The sequence below is a fragment of the Phodopus roborovskii genome, unplaced genomic scaffold (assembly GCF_943737965.1).
Source record: "Phodopus roborovskii unplaced genomic scaffold, PHOROB, whole genome shotgun sequence".
Lineage (NCBI taxonomy): Eukaryota > Metazoa > Chordata > Mammalia > Rodentia > Cricetidae > Phodopus > Phodopus roborovskii.
Window position 1 is genome coordinate 9,563,119 of NW_026126413.1, and position 12,934 is coordinate 9,576,052.

The window sequence follows — 12,934 nt, forward strand, 5'->3', positions numbered from 1 at the left end:
TGAAGAACTGTGTCTAATAGTTTTACCGTCCCTTTATTTACAGTGAACCCAGGAGGATGGGCACCAGCCTCAGTGTTAAGAGCAGTGGCAAAACGAGAATATCCTAAATTTCTAAAGCGTTTTACTTCTTACGTCCAAGAAAAGACTGCAGGAAAACCAATTTTGTTTTAGTATGTACAGGTACGGAGGATCTGTTACCCTTGTTGACTAGCAGGTTGTAAATTTACTCTGCAGATAATAAATTCAATTAGTTACTGGAGGGAGGTGTTGAAAATGTTTTATGTCCTTTTTTCTTTCTGAAAACACACAGTTTTAAAGGTGCCATATATAGTTGTATTAACCCAACTATGGAATGTGCAATGTACACAAGTCAGCTAAAAATGGATTTTTTTTTTTTTTCTGTTTGAGCAGGTAGAAGGCACCTATCAATTTTATAAGTTCATTTGAACTGTATAACCAGCCTGTCATGGGGGCTCTGTAGCCAACAAGATTTATCATGTCTCATTCAGTCTCAGAGCTGTTCCTATATCAAGGGGTCAGCATATATGTCACCAGTCCAGCAGGCTTTCCTGGCTTTTCCCTCATGTCTGTAGCCAGAATCCTCAGGAGATCTTCCCAAGTCAAATCTTATCTCTATTAAATTTGAAGGAATCAAGAGGGTTTCTTGTTTGTTTGTTTGTTTCCTGTGGAAACAAAGGCATATCCTCTCTCCATAACATAACACACATTCTGGACCCATCTTTTTACTTGGGTACCACTGATCCAGACATAGGTTCTCATGAGTACCTTACTGAATGGGCCATATCCCCAACCCCTGAAAAGAATAATAATTTTTAAGCATTTAAAATAAGCATGCTAAGACATTCATAGCATTTGCCTCCAGCATACTGGGTTCAGAGCCATGTTTCATTGACTTGGCTATAAATGTATAGAATTGAAATAAGTGGAATCCTTTTAAAATTTCTGATGTGGAAAGTTACATTGTTTGTAGATAAACATGTATGTAAAAATATATATGTATAAATAGATACAGGAATCACTAAGAGGATGTACCGTCCAACATTTGGCCCTGGCTCTTGTAAATCCAATTTGAGAATGTTTTTTCCAAAATCCAAAGTCAAGCCCTAACATACATTAAACATCTTTATTAACCTTTCATGTCTTTTTCGTATGGGAGGTATTTTTAGTGGGACCTAGCGTTAAAAGCTTAGGAAAACTAACAGTTAATTCTGGTAGTGTGGGTGTTTTTGTTTGATGATAGCCAAAACTCTTGGGCCAGGGGTTGTAGCATATTTATTTTTTGAATACGATAGATACCACACACACATATACTAACTTAAGTTTAATTATCAAGGTCTTGAAAATAGTATTGTATTGTAATTTCTGTGTGAGGCAGAGGAAGACAATGTTAATTTATTGGCTAGTACTCCAGAAACCTGATGGATGTCCTCTTTACTCACAGCATGTTGCTCTCCATGTGTTTTCCCTGTAACTTTTAAAAGATCCCTTTGTATTTTCTGTTGCTTGCAGAGGATAAATTTTCAAATATATAAGGTTAATAATTTCACATTCACAAGGCTGAAAATCCTTTAAAGGTGAATTATTATTTGAACATGGAAGGTGGGAGGCATCTAGTCTGATAGTCTTCATGCTTGGGTCTTATATGTCATTTTTTCCCCCAGAAGTGACTGAAGCAAGGCTGTGTGACATTCCATGTTGGAGAAAGAAAGAAGAAAAATTGAGTTCTCTAAGCTGGAACGCAGGATCTACAGCCTTGTCTGTGGCCCAAGAAGAAACATTGCGATAGTAAAGCTGGGTATCTAACACTAGCCATCTCCTGATAGATCTCCTCGCTCAGCGTGTAACTATAAATACATGTAAAATCACATGTATATGGCTATATTTTTATTTGCCTGCTCCTAGGAGAGAAAAAAAAATTAACTTTGAATTACAACTAGGAATTAATTGCTTTAATTTTGGGGAACTTTTTCAGAATTTTTTATTTACCACGGTTCAGCCTAAGATCCTCAGTTGTATCAAGTTTTGTGCACAAAAGAAAAGCACAGAAGTTGAATGCGCCTGAGGCTTGCGTTCTCTGTGCACCAAATATTCAGATGGGCTTTTTACAGGCCTACAGTCTGCGTCTGTGTCTAGAAGTTTTTGACTTTTTGCTTTGTATAATCATAGAATCTATTGCTGCTGATTTCTATAAGAATTCCTGTTGTGTGTCTCTTCATAATTGAGGACTGTTGATAACCTGTGATTTTTGCCTTTTCTATTATCTTACTCCCATGAAGAACATTGGTTCTGATGGAGAAAGAATGAAAAGCTTTATTTTCTCCCCCCAGATATCTTTATATTTTTATTACATATTTTAGTTGTGTACTATGTGCTACCAACTTTTTTCAGTTTGTTACGAACACAATTTGGTAATTCCTAAATTGGTTCTGCCTGCCTCCAGTCAGAAACATCTGTACATCTCTGTGGGTATAAGTACTTTATAATACAATGGTCAGGATAAAATGAGTTCATATTTTTCCTGAAATTTGTAAGAGAATATATGGTATTACTTGTTAAACCAAATCAAACTGTTTGAATTTGACATTGATTTAATATTTCTAGTATTCTGTAACAAATATGTTAGTTTTTCTAGCTTGGATCACTTTAAATGACATATCGAAAGGTATACATAGAAAATCTGAGCAATGCTCCCATTTGCCTCTTGATCATAAATTTCAGCAGAACAGTACAATTCCACACTATTCAAACTGAAGTGCTTTCTTTAGTTGCTATAAGAAACTAACATGTAAAATACCTGACTTAGTTGTAGTCCTCTGTGAAAAACTTTGAAGCATGGAGTTGAGGCAAGGAATGGTACTCACTGAAGTTGAGATGACTGCCCACTTCATACTCTACATTGTGTTTACAAGCAGATGTATTTATGTATATCAGAGGCATTTGTAGATGCTTTGCTGGCGTGTCCCTCTCCTTAGAAACACAAAAATCAGACCCCTTTTGTAAAGCAGAAAGTCATGTCATGTAAAACATGATCTGTATATATTCCATACATGGAAATGGGATCTAAATGATAAATGCAAGGTGTGATAATTTAATGATGGGATTAGTCTGATCAGTTAATATGCACAATCCTGGAAGTGAATTACTTGCATCAGATAGAATATTTATTACTCTGTACAGAGAGAAAAGTACATATAAAACATAGAGCTTACATGCACGCAGTTTCACGTCCCATAAATCTTTTATATTTTTTAATTTACCTTTCTCTAAATGATGTGCATGGAATATGCCTTATTACAGAAATTCTATTCATAATTTGACTCTGTGGAAAAGTGCCTATATGGTGGTAATGCTAGGAAGGCAAGTAAGACAGATTATCATACCAGTTTACATCACCAGTTAACATTTTATATTGTGATGTTTAAAAAAAAGAAAAGTTTATACCTCAAATGTGTATTTTATTTTACAATCAGCTATGGGGTTGGGATGGAGAACTGGGAGGGTTGGGAGGGAAAGTTTATTTGCCATAGGCACTGGCGGGAATCTTTAAACAAAAGAAAAAACTCTACGCCCACTATAAATGTTCCTCTGTTTGCATCTCTGGTAACAGTAATGAACCAGACAAGTAACTCTTTCATAACTAAATCGGATAACTTTATTTACAAAGATATGCAAGTTTCTGAAGCAGTGTCTGATTCTAATTATCACCAGTTGCATTTGCACTAAATGTGGTGATAGACTTTTACAATTTAGTCTGTAAATAAAATGTTACACTGAAAATGTTTATATTAAAAAAGAAAAAAAGAAATGATACATTTTACCTTTCAGTAATTGCACTTATACTTCATTGGAGTTAATCCTGCCCAATCAGATTTAGAACTGAGTTCAGAAATGTGTAAAGTATTCAAAAAAAGTCCAAGTGAGGAGGAGCACTGGCCATTTTTTTATAATATTCAGACCCTCAAGAATTACTTTCATTTGGCTAATTCCTATGTCCTGAATAGTTATGGTGTTTCTTCATACATGGGTATTTCTCTTTATCTAAGCTCCCATTCCATGCCCCCCAACAAGCCCCTATGCTCAAGTCTCCTGAATTATTTTGTGCTCTGTTAGACATCTGAAAAAATATTGGTGATATGGGGATATGTGAGTGAACTGGGTGAGAGAGCAGAGTGTTCGTTCCCCTTGGGATTGAGGACTCTGTGTCTGAGGTGGAGAGACTTGATTTGGTGTTGCTACAGGAAGAACAGCAGAGGGAAAAGGGGGTTACCTAAGAGAGATGTGAGGAGAAAACGAAAAAAAGGAAACATGGCTTTCTCAAATCTGTTCGTTTTCATGACTAATTTATACATCTATACAATATCAGTGTCAGTTGCTACTGAGAATTTTAGCTGGGCTGGCTGGTTCGCTTGTGAAATTGTGCCGGTTATCTTTAAGCTTATCAGTTATTTGTCCAATCAGATACTTTACCAGTATTTAGTCCAGGCTGTACAAATGATGTATTTGAATTGTCATTGTTCATCTACAGACTCAAAACATAATCATTTTCAAGTACCTTGGGAGTGTGTAGAGTGTAACTATAATAGCTTTATGATTCTGATGATGTTTTTTAAAAAAAATAAAAGATGGATCTTCCATGTTACAATCACAAAATTAAAACCAGTATTTAAAAGTGGAGAAGTATTAAAATATTATGGACAAATATGCTTGCTCGCTTGATTTGTTTTCCTTAACCCCAAGGTACTGTCTTAAACAATTTTCTGGGTAGTTTTAAAAGTTTTCTTGAATTATTCCAATTCAGTAATCCTGTTTGCATCCTCATTAGCAAATCAGAACAGGCATGTACTAAAGGTAAGTATTCTGTCAATCTTTTATCATGTGTATTATGTATATTGTGTGATGGATTACAATTTAAATAATTATGAATTACACTTAAAGGTCTTATTGCTAGAGAGGGAAGCCACATACAGTTTCTGAGTTTCTAAAATTCAAGTGCAGCACCTGTGTAATGTACATTCATTCATATGCTCTTAATCATGAATGCATAATTTCTCATTTACTTAAGAAATACCAGCTCTGCTTGTTACAGTTCTAGAACTGCTGTCATGGGAAGTGTAGACTTGTAGTGTACTCGTTGGGATCTTTCTTGATCGTGCTGAAAAGCACTGAATGCATTTTATCTCTAGAGTGTTAGCAGTATGAGCTGTTAATATAAGCTAGCCACCTGATTTGGGATGTGATTTGGCCTCTCCCTTGAGTTGGTTCTACTGGGTGCCTGCAGCTTTCTTCAGCTAATTTCCCATATTCTCCAGTATTCTGATGTATCCACAAGTTAGTCTTCACCTTCAAAGCTTCATACACAGCCCTTTTAGGAATTCCTTACAGGGAGTCTGACCAATACGTGTGATGCCTGGTCTCAGTTGCTTTCTAGAGCCTTGGTGCAAGCCTCCATACCCCATTGCATTCTGTGCATCTGTAAAAACTTAGCATATCAGCCAGGTATGCTGGCCAGCAATGGAGGCAGAGGTGGTCGGATCTCTGAGTTAGAGGCCAGTTTGGTCTACAGAACGAGTTCCTGGATAGGCAGCTACAAAGAGAAACCCTGTCTCCAAACGAAAGAAAAGTACTCCATCAACAGAGTTCACTATAGGATAACACACCCAGAAACATGGATGAACCTACCCATCAAGTAATCCTCTCTGGAAAGGCCTTACAGACTAAAAGGTTCACCTGAATGCCCTGGATGTTCATTAATCCAGTCAAGTTGACTGTCAAAACTGGTCATTACAACTACCACTTGGTGTCTTGTTCTTCCACTGAGAGGGATGAGTTAAGAAAATAAACATCACTATAGACAAATCCAAATGGCATAGTTCACAGATTCTTCAACTTGTGAGCATGTTCTAATAGCGCACTTTTGTGGGCTACCTGCCACAAACCCAGCCTCTGATGAAAGAGCAAACTTTAATTCTATTCAAGGCAGTTTACTGTGGTCATTTCTATTTACTTGAATTTGGAGGATGAGTGGTAGCTAGCTGAACAACAAGAAATCTGAGCAGCTGAGACAAGGTTTAGTCAGGGTCCAAACCATTTTGGTAATCTAAGTGCTTACCAATAATTCTCCAGTGTGCAAAAAAAATCCCCAGAATAAATATTTTTGTGTTCATATTTTTGTGGTGTTTTAAGATTAAGCCCAGGCCTTGTTCACACTAACAAATGCTCCCCACTGGGCAGTAAATAGTTACTGAGCATCTATATGCCATGCAGTGTTCCAGTATTTAGGATACAGCAAGAAACAGAGTGGCTGGGGTTTGTAACATCATTTTAGAACTATATCAGAATTAAATGGAATGAGGTCATGAGCATTTGATTGTACTTCAGACTAAGTCACATTTTCACATTTGAGACGTCCGAAGGTCTGGTTTTTTTTTTTTTTTTTTTTTCTTAAGACAAGTTTCTTTTTAGCCCAGGTTAACAATTAATTGACAGTTCTGCCTTAGACTCCTAAGTGTATAAAGCTTGTTTTTTGATTCTTGGTTGTGTGATCAAAAAGTTGGTTGCCAGTCAAACCTTCAGGCTTAGCCTAGATCATACATTCTGTATACCAGTCCAGTTTAGTATGTCTACCTAACTTTAACCTGCCTGCACCATACCCAGTCTTCAGGCCTAGTCTGGGTTTCACATGCTGTGTTCCTTTCCAGTCTAGTGAGTTTCCTAGACCCTAGCCTTCCTGAACCTTCCTCAATTCCAAGACTTTACCCTATGTTGCATACCCTGTATGCTATCCAATCTGGGAATTCTTTAGAACCTCACCTCCTTATGCCACCCCCAACCTTTAGGCCTAGTAGCCTCAGGTACACGGAACAGCCTTTATATGTTTGTGTAGTCTGAAGAATGCCCACCCACACTATCTTTGCACTCCCTAGCTTAGCTCAGGTAACACAGCTTGCACATCGGCCCAAGCAGATCCAGACATTTGTCCCACTCACACACTTTGTAACCCTGAATTGGAATCACAAGTATTCCATTCAAAATCACTATCTGAAGGATTGACCAACCAGACCCACATGATCTGAAATCACCCATGATGGGGCAAAACCAAAACCTAAACCAAATTTACACTCAACAGAAGCCTAGAATTTCATTTTAGACACAACTAGCAAAAGGTGTTCACATGCCTAAGTCTTATTGCAAGAGCACAAACAATATGAAAGGTCAAGATAGCATGCTCCCCTCCCAGGAAAAAAAAATCCATCATTCCTATGAAAATGTTCTCCAATGAGAGTTACCTAGATAGACCCCCATGAGACAGCATTTAAAAGATTATGTCATCAAAGAATTAAGGGAGTTTAAAGACAACACAAATAGCTCAATGAACTTAAAGAGAATAGCAATAATGTACAATTTCAATGACATACAAAAAACATGAGAGTGGCTGAATATAACAAGAATTCAGGATATAAAAACCGAGTAAAGAAAACTCAAGCTGAAATGAAGGTGAAATTTTTTTTTCTTAAGATTTATTTGTTATGTACATAGAGTTCTGACTTCATATATGCCTGCAGGCCAGAAGAGGGCACCAAATCTCATTACAGATGGCTATAAGCCACCATGCAGTTGCTGGGAATTGAACTCAGTACCTCTGGAAGACTAGTCACTGCTCTTAACCTCTGAGCATCTCTCCAGTCCCCATGAAGATGGAATTTTAAAGTTCATGAAGTGAATTATAAGACATGGTATGGGTTAGGTAGAAAATATAATATCAGGACTTGAGGACAATGAGAAATTAGACCACCTAAGCAAAGAATATGAGGGTGTTTTGTTTTTCAAAAGAAAAAAAAAAAACCTGCAAAAAAAAGGAACATGTAGAAACTGGGACACAGTGAAATGCCAAAATCATCTAATTATAGACATTAAAGGAGAAGAATCCTGAGGCAGTGGAATAGACCAAATCTTAATAGGACCACAGAAGAAAACTCTCCCAAATGAAGGAAAGGCAGATACAAGAAGAACATAAAGAACCCCAAATTAGGACCAGAAAAGACCTCCTCCAAACATGTTGTAGTCAAAAGATTAAATCTACAGAAAAAAAAAGAGTCCCTAGTGTTGGAAGGAAAAAACCACAAGTAACATCTACAGAAAAACTCATCAGACTGTAGCAACTGATTTCCTTGATGGGAACTTCAAAATCCAGAAGAGCAATCCAGGAGCAATGTACTTCAGGTTCTAAAACACCGTAGTTGCCTCCCTAAAGCAAAAGAAAGATGCTGCAGTTGGAGAAAGAAAACTTTCCATGATGAAAACATGCTAAAAGAATCCATGTCCACCAAACCAGCTCCACAGAGAATACTGGAAGCAATACTTGGGACTGATGGGAGGAATAAGTGTAGCCAACAGACTCTAGGAAGAAAACAAATGAAGGTGTAATTACTGGAAAGAAACAGCACTAGGAACACAAATAGCAAAAGAAAAAAACAGACAAAATGATGGCAATCAATATGAAATGGCCTCAGCTTTCCAATCAGTAGACACAGGTTAGTTAAATGGATTAAGAAAATCTGTTTCTGTTGTCTACAAGATACTTCCTTACCTTGAAAGATACAAATCCTCTAAAGTGACAGGACGAGAAAGTATACCAAGCAGATGGAACTAGGAAATACACAGGTGTCTCTATTCTAGTATCTGACAAACTAGATTTCAGACTAAAATCAAGAGAGAAATAAGGACACTTTATTCTAGTCAAGAGAACAGTTAACCAAGAAGACATTATAATCCTAAACATATACACCAAACTCTGGTGGACCCACTTTCTTAAAAAGCTTGTACTAGACTTAGAGGCACAAATTAATCCCAACTCAGTAATAGATGATTTTGGTATTTTCTCCAGTAGACAGGTCATGTGGGTAAACAATTGAAACATAAATTACATCACACATCAAATAAGAGTATACCTAACAGGTGCCGCAGACTGCTCAGTGGGCAATGGGTCTGCGTGGAGAGGAGACCAAGACTCGGATGACCAGGTCAGGAGTGGCTTCAGCGTGACAGACACACACAAACACACTTGAGGAGGTTTACAACTGCTGCAATTTTTACTTTAGAGTATTAGGTTTTTATGCAGAAAGTTCAAGGAACAGATCTTTGGCCACAGTTTAAAATTTTAAAAATTTACAGACATTCTATAGAAATGTCAGCAATTCCCTTGGAGCAGGAGATCATAAAAACATCTAAGTTAAACTGCCATTGAGGTAGCTCTTTGTCCCTTTGGGGCAAATGCCCCACCCTCCCCCTCTAACTTTTTCCTTTTCCCTTCCTTGTGCTGTCTCCTGTCTTTGTCTCATTCCCTGCCCCTTGTCCCTCTGGGGCAAATAAATCTCCTTTGTGATGAGAACTTGGTCCCATGCAAGCTCTGATCCTCTCACTATGTGAAACAGCAATTTGCAACACCCTGTAATAAATGAATGTGCGATCGAGAGATGGGGGAAATGCTAGAATGGAGCGAAAAGTGTGCAACAGAGAGCCCGAACTAGAGGCTGCTGTGGCAGCAACTGCTGCAGTGGACAAAGGAGCATGTCATTGCCTAGTGGGGTCACCAGCTTGGTGTGCAACAGCCTGAAGCTCACTCAGATTCTGCCCATGAATGACCCCAGCCCCATGTTCACTCTGGCTCAGGGCAACAAGATACCCAAGGCGAACAGTTCATTTTTTTAATTAAGCTTCCTCAAAAGACCATGGTCCCTGCTGCCTCTCTGTTGTTACTCATGGCCTGTGCTGCTGCCACAGGCCATGTTAATGCCTGTGGTCCATGTTGCCAACAGAGGCCATGTTGATGTTGGTGGTCCCTTTTGCCTTTGGAGGCTATGTTTATGTCTATGACCTATGCTTCCATAGGAAGCCATATCCTGCCTGCTACTATGGGCAGGCAAGGAAGTCTATTTTGCATACTCATAATTGAGAATGAGACATTGGAGACTTGCTACAACCTTCCCTCACTTACCCTCCCGCAAAGAACAGTCCAGACAGAAGCTATTGAAAAGAATCCTTTAAAATTGTGATAAAGATGCTGAAGTGTAGCTCTTCACAGTTGATGACTTCTGGTGGGGCCTGAGGAAGGACTCAGCTACCTTTAAGAGTTTGGCCACCCCCTTTTACACTTAGCCACGTACAGACAGCTAGTGGTAGCCGCAGGATGGTGCAGGCAATGGCAAATAAGCAACAAAATAAAATTCATTCACACACACTCACATAAACACAGAGGAAAGAGAAGACAGAAAAAAATGTGCGTGCGTGCGCGTGTGTGTTGTAAAGACCAGATTTCTTCATTATTTCTTCATTTTATATGTTTATAGAATACTGTTTTCTATTTAATTTTGGTTTTCACTTTCTTAGTTTGGACTAGACAATAATAAATCTGTTTTTGTTTGTTTCTGTCTCTTTTCAGGAGCAAAAAGGGGGATTAAAGATTCAGATGGATCCTAGAATTCATGACAATGTCTAACTGGAGTACTCTGTGTCGGACACTCAGCTTAAAACTAGCACAGTACTCTCCAATTAAGCATAACGAATGTAAGGGTGTTTTCACTTGCACTCTCTGTTTCCATCCTATACAGACAAAATAAACCACGCAGAAACTTAAAAAAAAAAAAAAAATTCTGGCCGCTGGGAGTTTCACCATGCTCCAATGAATAGAATATATGTGCAACACAAATTGGACTTGGTGTATTGTGGGTGTAGAGGGTGGGAGAATGAATCTGGAAGGAATGGGAAGTGAGTGTGATCAGGATGAAAAAAATAAGTGAGCAAAAAAAAGGATAAAAATAAAAAAATTGTGTGAATATAAAAGAAAAATCAGAAAGAGCACAAAGAAATGACTTAATGGTGCAACTCAAGAATGGAAAACAGCAAACCAACCTGAAATCCAGTAGATGGCAACAAGTAATCAAAGCAAAATATAATGAAATAGAAAAGAAGATGATTAGACTGAAACTAATAACTAGTTCTTTGGAAAGATAAACAAGAGCTCCAGGCCCTTGGCCCCATCTCACCCAAGGAGTGGGCGCAGGGGGGGGGGGGAGATTACCCATGTTAGCAGAACCAGAGACAAACCAGAAAATGTAACTGCCGACAATTCAGAATGTTATAAAGGAATACTTCAGAAACCTATACTGCATTAAAGTAGAAAATCTAAAAGTAGTGGATCACTTTCTAGATTACTATTTAAACAGATCTATGACAAATAAGGCATTCGAAACAACAATAAAAGCCTCCTTACTATAGAAAAAAATCCCAGGCACAGAGAAAGACTGGAGGGAACATAACCCACCATAATAAAGACTATATATGATAAACACACAGCCAGCATCACTTTAAATGTAGAAGAATTTGAAGCAGTCCCAATAAGATCAAGAATGAGCTACCAACTATATCCACTCTTTTTCAACATTGGTGCTTGAAGTACTAGCTAGAAAAATAAGCCAAGGAAGAAGATGGAGGGCTACAAATAGAAAATTAAGTCAAATCCCTATTTGTAGATATTTTTATGAGAGACCCTGAAATACCCTACCAGAAAACTTAAACGATTGGTGTTTTCAGTGAAGTGGCAGGGTGGAAAAAAATTCAATTTACAAGAGTCAGTAGCCTTTCCATATATAAATAGACAATAAGAAAGAGATCATAGAAGCCCCCATTTGCAATGGGAATAAAATGGGGGAGGGGGAGTAAACCAAAGAGACACAAGACTTCTACAATGAAAACTTTAAGTCTATGAAGACAGAGACTAAGAAAGATACTAGAAAGTGGAAAGACACCCCATGCTTATGCATTAGTAGAATTGATACTGTGAAAATAATCATTATATCAGAAGCAATTTACAAATTGGATGCAATCCTAATCAAAATCCTCACATCCTCCACAGACAGAAAAACCCATCCTAAAATTTGTATGCAATCACAAAAGACCATGGACAGCCAAAGGAGTCCTGAACAAAACCAACAATATGGAACAATTGCCATACCAGATTTCAAGATATATCTCCAGATACTATTACAGAGCTATAGTAATAAAGACACAGTACTGGCATAGAAAGACATGCAGACATGTACATGGAGCAAAACAGAAAACATGCCAAAAATACACCCTATCTTGTAATGGTGCTGAGAAAACTGGATGTACACACACAGGAGATTGAAATCAGACCTATGTCATCCTGCACAAAAAATAAACTTCAAATAGATCAAAGGCCTGAACATGAAACTGCTAAAAGAAAACAGGCAAGTCCCCTACAAGACACTGGTGTAGTAAAGAGAGTGCTTTCTTATTAGGACATTATTTTTTAAGAAATTAAGGTCAACAGCTGACAGATGGGACAAAAAGCATCTGTACTGTGAAAGAAATATGTGTGCAAGCCCATGGAGTTCACAAGAATTGTGAAGTATACATCTGATAAAGGATCAATATTCAGAATGTAGAACTCAAAAGAGTCGAAAAAAACAAATGAGCCAATTTTAAAATTGGCTATGGATCTCAAGAAACAAAATGGTTAAGATGTTCTTTGATGGGAGATGGCATTCTGTAAATATGTTTCTCTTATTGGTTAATGAATAAAACACTGTTGGCCAATAGGAAAGCAAGATAGGTGGGACTAGGAGACGAGGAGGATTCGAGGAAGTAGTAAGGAGAAGTCAACATGTAAAGACTGGTGAGAGCAGGACGCCAGCCCCACTCTCTGGTAAGATGAGACCACATGGAAGTACTTAGATTAATAGAAATGTGTTAATACTTAAGACAGAGCTAGCTGATAAGAAACAAGTAACTGGCCAACAACGTTATATCAAATACAGAGTCTTTGTGTGTTATTTGGGGCTGGCGTGGCGGTGGGACCAGACCGGCTACAGAGGAAAACCTACTTGTAACATGT

At 38.0% G+C, this 12,934-nt stretch overlaps 1 protein-coding gene across 2 annotated transcripts in view; it reads left to right on the forward strand.

Annotated features, from left to right (window-relative positions):
- Positions 1-4,724, forward strand: part of Cert1 (ceramide transporter 1) — an 89,373-nt gene extending 84,649 nt beyond the window's left edge. For both annotated transcript variants that reach the window (XM_051183012.1, XM_051183013.1), the window contains 2 exons: positions 44-180; positions 1,686-4,724. In XM_051183012.1, coding sequence (XP_051038969.1) covers positions 44-171 — 128 coding nt within the window. In that variant the 3' untranslated portion in view covers positions 172-180; positions 1,686-4,724. The remainder of the gene's footprint in view (positions 1-43; positions 181-1,685) is intronic.
- Positions 4,725-12,934: the final 8,210 nt, after the last annotated feature.